Source organism: Lactuca saligna, chromosome 5 (genome assembly GCF_052625555.1).
Source record: "Lactuca saligna cultivar CGN05327 chromosome 5, ASM5262555v1, whole genome shotgun sequence".
NCBI classification, from domain to species: Eukaryota; Viridiplantae; Streptophyta; class Magnoliopsida; order Asterales; family Asteraceae; genus Lactuca; species Lactuca saligna.
In genome coordinates this window covers 141,111,497-141,118,842 of record NC_136421.1, presented here as the reverse complement: position 1 = coordinate 141,118,842, position 7,346 = coordinate 141,111,497, and the positions used below count along the sequence as shown (strand labels likewise).

Genomic DNA, 7,346 nt, shown 5'->3' with positions numbered 1-7,346 from the left:
TCCAAGGAGTGGAAAAGGACTTGTCACGCCGTGGAAGATAGAAATCTTCATGTGTATGATTTTTTTTTTTTTTCCATTCCGTGGAAATGGCTTTTCCACAGTGTCGAAACTGGGAATCAGAATTTTGCATAAACACAAAAGACTTTTGAAATGTTTTCTAGTTTTTAGAATATCTTGGATCTCGTCAATCGGAGTTATGAGTCATGAGATATGGCCAAAACACTGAAGAGAGGTCAAGCTGCCTACAACATCCATTTTTGCATCTTTTTGTGTCTTTTTCAGCTCCGTTCTCCTCGTTTTGCATCCAACTCTCATTTTAACTGTAATTGAACATTTTCAAGCATATTAAGTATCATATATCTAAAAATATAACATTTTAATCAAATATATTAAGATAATTGCCTAAATATATAGTTAAATAAGGCCATATCAAAATTATATACAAATATTGAATTTAAGCAACAAATCATCAATGAAAATCATATTTGTGAAGATGTTTTTAAACTTAAGGGCTCGTTTGGTAGCATCTTAATTATTTAATATTGAATGGTTAAGAGACATGAATGAGTAAGAGGTCTGAATAATGATTCATGTTGTTTGGTAAGGTTATTAAATAGTTGTGTTGGATGAAAAAAATACCATTTTACTCTTCTATTTAGAAATTATAATAAGATTAAAATAGAAAAACTTCTTAATAATTACATAAATAAATAAAATAATAAGTTATTAATCTTATTATAATAAAAACAAATAATAATTTAATAATTTAATAATTATATAAACAAATACCAACATATATTCACTAAATAAAATAAAAATATATAAATAAAAAGGGTCAATTTGTCTATCTTCTTAAATCCATTTTCCTTTTTTCTTAATTTATGTTAACTAAAAGGCAAAAGAACATCATGTCGCCCTTCTCATTATCTTCTATCTCCCCTTTTATTTTCCTCTTTAGACCTGCAACATACTCAATTACTTATATTTCCCCTCTCATTCTCTTCTCTAGATTTGCAATAGACTCTTAGTCATTGATTTACAATCAATTTCTAGCGGGAAGTAAAAAACTAGACATACACAAAAGTAAAAAAGTTAGAACTACATTCTTTGGTTGTCATTCTCCTTCTTCTTTTTTGTTCTTTTCTTTAAAGATACATAGTTTCTTCTTATTTTTGGTATTGGTGTTAGGGCTTCCTCGTTAGATCCCCTTTAGGGTGGTGGGAGTGGGCTTGGCAACCTCGGCAAACACCAGGTCGAGACCTCAACATGTCGAGCTCGGCTCAACAATTTGGTGGAAATGTGTCGAGTTTGACCGAGTAAATGTAACCAATGGGAGAAGGCAACGACTATATTTGTATTTAATGTTTAAAAAAAACTCCTATTTGTACAACCTAATTTATTCATTTACCACATCAAAATCATCTTCTACTTCTCAAACATTATCTCTAGAAATGTCATCTTCATCGTGCATGTTTGATGTGTTGCTTGAAACGACCATAGAGATAGAGGTTATTCAAGAGGCCAAACAAAAGATCGAAGAACTACGACAACAAAATGTGTATAATGCGCGCCAGAGAAAAAGAAGGTTAATACAAAGACATCGTGAGGCGGCTAATAAACGAATCATGGATGATTACCTTGCCAAAAACACCTCGTTTCAAGGATATTATTTTCGTCGACGGTTCCGTGTGCATAAAAGTTTGTTTTTGCATATCATCAACAACGTCACAACAACTTGTCCTTATTTTCAGCAATGTTCAGATGCTAGAGGTACAATTGCTTTTACTCATTTATAAAAATACATCGTTGCACTTCGTTATTTAATGTATGTCACTTCCCCCAATGCATTAGATGAGAATCTTAGGATGTCTGAACGTACTACACGACAAAGCCTTCACAAATTTTGTAAGTATGTCAAGAGATTATATGGTCTACGATATCTGCACAAACCAACTTTTAGTGACATCCAACAACTGTATGCTCATCATTTAAATGCGTACGACTTCCCTGAAATGTTAGGAAGCTTAGATTGCCTTAATTGGGAATATGGTAGTTATCTAAATGCCCATAAAGGCCACTACACCTTAGGCGATCATGGTTAACTAACCAAGATACTTGAAGCGGTGGCTTCACAGGATTTATGGATATAACATGCATTCTTTGGTTCTCTTGGTTCCCTCAATGGCATTAATGTTCTTAATATGTCTCGATTACTTGGTGACATGTATAACGGGATTGCACCAGATTCTTCCTTTCAAGTTTTTGGAACGTTGCATAGCAATGGAAATTATCTTGTAGACGTGATCTATCCCGAGCGTGTTTGTTTTGTAAAGTCATTGTCTTGTCCAAATGATCATAAAAGGTTGAAGTTTAAGAGAGCTCAAGAGAAGGTGAGAAAGGATGTTGAACGAGCGTTTGGTGCTCTGAAAAAAAATGTTTGCATATTCTTAAATATCCCGCACCTTATTTGGAGAAGAAAACGAGTGAGGTGATGTATACTTGTATTATACCACATAATATGATTATCAAAAACGGAGGAAATGCAATATGTGAGTATAACGAAAACGAAATTGTTCCACCAACACAAGCTTTTGAGGTTGGAAATGAGGAGTACTTGGCAAGAAGAGCAATAATTCATGTTGTTGGCACGCATCATGTTCTTCGTAGGGACTTGATGGAACATATTTGAACTGTTAACCACATCGCTCTTAATCGGAACCGGTTGATAATCTGGACGATCAATTTTTCGATGAAGATGTCCTTTAGGTTTATCTAGGTTTGGTAATTTTGTTTTCCATGTTTTTATTTTTAAATTCTAAGTTTTTTTTTTCTAATTTTTGTTGAAGTTTAATGAAAATTTAGTTCTAAATCAATTTGGTTAAATTGATTATTTTTAATACAAATTAATTTTAAAAAAAATAACATGATAAATGTGGCAACCCATATGTGAGAAAACTAACATGACACATACGTAAATATGACATAACTCCTTCCAACCTTATATCAGTTTTAAATGTAGTTCACAATGAAATACAAAAGAAAAGAGAAAGAGAATGTAAGCATGAGAAAAGGAAGGAAAAGTATTGTTCATATGGGATGTAAATTCTTAATCGTTGGTTTATTTGGCTCCTCCCATTCGGTCACACAAGTAGAGTGTTCATGTTCCAAACATTATGAATGCTGAATCCTTTAAACCATGTTCTCCAGTTTTCTTTAAAGCGGGAAAAGAAAAGAAAAAGGAGGAAAGTTATGCTCTTGGTTTTTTTTTTTTTTTGAAGAGGGCAAGGAAAGGAAAGAAAATGAAGTGTGTTTTCAAGTTTTATTTATGGAGGGGAAAGAAAAAAAAATGGAAGGAAATAGAAGGAAAGTAAAACCTTTTTTTCCTTTAAAATCTTTCCTAGATGATTGCAATAGGAAGGAAGTGGTCCTCACTCCTTTCCTTTCTTTTATTTCCTCATCAAAACATTATAGCTAACAGATCCAAGGGAATATGTACTACAATCACAAAAAAAACATTCTACAATGCTTCCACTTTCACCAACTTGTAATCAAAATCACATTTGCAAGAGTGTAGAGTCAGGATTCAATGATCTTAAACATCAAGTTGTAGCAACTTTTCCAAAGTAATGTAATGCTTTTAGCAATTATTACAGCATAACAACAAGAAATTCATTCTAAAATGTTTGCTTCAACATGTAACAAATCGTAAATTACACACGTTACATCAGTTGACAAACTCTATCCCAGTCAAAGGTTCTCCAGACTGAAGTTGAATCGCAACATCACCAACCACCTTTTAAAATTAACCCAAGTGATAATTAACAACACTCTCCTTCTCTTTAACAAAAAATCAATACTTTCAGTTTGTTTATAATACTAACAAAGGGCATATAAGTAATTTAAACACATACCTTAGCCATGGCTCTATACGATTGTTCAGTAACACCTGCAACATGAGGTGTGAGAATAACATTTGGGAATTTCAAAATCGGATCATCCGGATCAAAAGGCTCAGTCCATGTCACATCAGTTCCTAGACCTCCTACATCACCCGATTTAAGCCCATTATAAACAGCCTCATAGTCCATAAGACCCCCTCGAGCTATATTCACCAACAAACAACCCTGAAAAAAAAAAAATTTAATCATCTTTGTTTTTACGTTTTTACCCTTTGCAAAGTTTTATAGTTGAAGAAAGTAAGAGAAACCAACCAACCTTTCTCATTGAAGATATGAATTTGTTGTTTATGACACCTGCCTGAATAACGATCGAAATTGTTAGTTACAAGAAACGTTTGGGGAAGAAATGTAAATTTAAAAAGTTAAGGGGGGAGAAAGAGTCTTGACTGTTTCGCTATTCATGCTTAAGCAGCAAACAATTATGTCGGATATTTTTGCGAATTCGTATATATCTTCATGAGAACCTTTTTCATCGACCAAATCATTTTGAGAATTTGCTTCTGAAGAAAAAAAAAAAAATGTGTTTCACTTTTCCCCAAGAATATCATGTGATTTAGGGTTTAGGGTTTAGGGATACCTGTAGAATTGGAGTTATTTGGAAGAAAAGAGGGCCAAGTTCGTTTTGTGGCAAGAATCTTGACACCAAAAGGACGAATTCGCTTTGCTAATTGTATGCCAATATTTCCAAATCCCAAAATGAAGACCTGAAAAACAAGATTTTATAGAACCAAATATCAAATGTTATATAATATAGCAACCCACTTTCATTTTATTTTTTCTATTAATTATTTTTCTTATTTTGAAAATCTAGAGAACTTACTGTCTTCCCCTGTAGTGTATCACCAACTGGTTCTCCAAGTTTCTTTTGCCTTACAGCAATTTGCATCTCATTCTGCATAACCAAATATTTAGCAAAAAAATCTTGCATTGAATCACTCATACCCAAGTGCCTCGTAATCGATTTAATCCTTTTTGTATAAAAACATGTTTGTATACATTTTTTTTTATAAAAAAAGAAATATGTTTGTATAAAAACATGTTTGTATACATAGATATGTACAAATATGTTTACTATGAAATAGGTCTTCGTATACGTTTTTTATGTGCTTAATAAATACCTATTTTGTAAAAGGTGTTTAGGGTATATATGGGTGTAAGGTAATAATGTATTTTACATAAGTGTATTTCATGCATTTTCATGTAACTATGTTTTTATAAATAGATATTTAGAATAAAATAATGAATTTATAAATACGTATTTTGCATACAAAATGTTTATAATAAAGTTTTTATATATGTATTTTGCATATAAATATGTTTTTTACACAAAAATTATATAGAAAAAAACAAGGTTTTTTGTATAAATATGATTTTATACAACAAACAAAACATATTCGCAAATTGTTTTTGAAAAGAAAGATTAAAAAAAAAAAAACCAAAATTTAGGATTAAATCGTAGTAAAACTTTGAAATTTGGGCCAAAAGTGTAAATTTTGGACCAAATTTGTTATAAAATTAAAAAACCTAGGCCAAAAGTATAATTCTTGAAAGTTGGATGACCTATTGACCAGGTAAAAGGGTCAAATTAAATACAATTCCCGGTTTTTGAGACTTAAATGAATAAAAAAACATATAAAGACTAAATCGATTATGAGGCCAAAACATAAGGACTTTTATTGAGTTTTCCCATGAAAAAAAAAAGGAAGTACAATGCTAATAACCCAAGATAAAACCTAGTAGATTAACAGAGATGAGAATATAAATCAATAAAGTATAATCAGCAGAAATTGATATGAGAAGAGAACCTACTTGCTTACGAAGAAGACCTAACATGAAATAAATGGCCATTTCAGCACATGAAGCAGCATTTCCTGATTTCCCACTAGGAATTCTAGCAACTTTTATTCCATGGTTTGTAGCAGCAGCTATATCAACACCTTCAATACAATATTTAAAAAAAAAAAAAAAGACTAAAGTCAGAAATTTAATTTCAACAGTTTACACAAAAGATTAAGCAAACAGATAAAACTAAATCACCTTCTAAACCAACACCATACTGCATTATGAGCTTCATTCGTGTTGCACGAGCAATAAGATCTGAATTGAGCCTCATACTTTTTACCACACAGATATCATAGTTGCCAATAAGGTTAGGTACACTATCAAATGGAAGATCATCAACCTATCAAATGAAAGAATAATACATATGTTCATTAAATTAAGCAATTTTGAAGTCTTGTTTGCCATATATACAGTTAGTTCATCAACTAGAATACCTGGATAGATGTATAGTTCTGCAAGTATTCTTTGGTGTAGTTATTTGAAGCTGCAAAGTGAGGCCCACAAAAAAGGATCCTGGTGTTAATCTTGCTATCCTCACTCATATTTCGTTTGCTAATATCCCAAAACAACCTGTAGAATCCGAGATATGAACAGTGAAAACCCTAATTTCAATTATTAATAAGGAAAAGTGTTGGAATCCATGACATGAACGAAATGACTGGTTATTACAGTGTCTGACAAAATAACTAGAGTTTAGAGTAGAAGCTCTCTTTGGGGACAGATGATTTACATAGAGAACTTTTATCAAACACATGGTGTGCACTACGTTATACTGAAAATGGAAAATTTTGCGAGAGCGATAAACTTACCCTGACAAACCCTTCAAACTTGTATAGTTGCACACAGATTGTCTCCCAACAGCCTTGAGATTTACAGAGTTGTAAAACCTACAAAACATGCTGGAAATGCATAAGATTCTAAAGCTCTGGTTACATTAACATCTGATAATAGAGAAAGTTGAGCAATAGTCACCTCAATTTTGTTGTCGTAGATGAAATTCAGTAGACAGACCTTGAAATTATCATTTCAGAAAAAAAGTATACAAACAAATTGCACCTGTTTGTGTGTGCGTCAATGTTATAAATGTGATAGACAGACACGGGGCAGAGGTAAAGGATAACAGATGTGTTCTTGACGGGTTTTAACTATGCCTTTTCCATTCCGCTTACACATTTCCGTCGATAATCAGATAAAATCACGATAATACTGCAAAAATGGTCCTTGGTTTCTCATGTTACGTGGTTATGGTCCAAACCATTGAAAACTTTTAGATTTTATCTTTTTTAACAAGCTTTGTTATTGTTTTGGTCCTTTTTTTTTTTTTTTTTAATTTTATTTTATTTTATTTTTTTTTTTACAATTTGGTTGTTGATTTTAAAATAACTATTTTACCATCAGATCACTTCTACGACCAAACTCAAAGTACAGAGACCATTTCATATACATTAATAAATATTGTTTTAATAGATTATTAATTTCTTTTAATTAATTTTTTTAATTTCTTTGTTATCGAATATTTTAATTGGATTATTATATATGAATAAA

At 31.7% G+C, this 7,346-nt stretch overlaps 1 protein-coding gene across 3 annotated transcripts; it reads right to left on the bottom strand.

Annotated features, from left to right (window-relative positions):
* Positions 1-3,532: 3,532 nt before the first annotated feature.
* LOC144997375 (D-isomer specific 2-hydroxyacid dehydrogenase family protein) lies at positions 3,533-6,979 on the bottom strand. 3 transcript variants are annotated; one of them, XM_078957268.1, is made up of 11 exons: positions 6,774-6,979; positions 6,611-6,700; positions 6,236-6,371; positions 5,997-6,141; positions 5,769-5,896; positions 4,780-4,851; positions 4,537-4,663; positions 4,347-4,459; positions 4,216-4,257; positions 3,912-4,124; positions 3,533-3,837 (listed from the first exon to the last, which is right to left on the bottom strand). In XM_078957268.1, exons 2-11 carry the CDS (start codon positions 6,697-6,699, stop codon positions 3,748-3,750), a joined length of 1,155 nt encoding a protein of 384 aa, XP_078813394.1. In that variant the 5' UTR covers position 6,700; positions 6,774-6,979; the 3' UTR covers positions 3,533-3,747. The 3 variants fall into 3 exon arrangements, with proteins under 3 accessions (XP_078813394.1, XP_078813396.1, XP_078813395.1); XM_078957270.1 differs by having other exon boundaries at positions 6,611-6,688; positions 6,774-6,978; XM_078957269.1 differs by having other exon boundaries at positions 3,533-3,793; positions 6,774-6,977.
* Between the last annotated feature and the right edge of the window lie 367 nt (positions 6,980-7,346).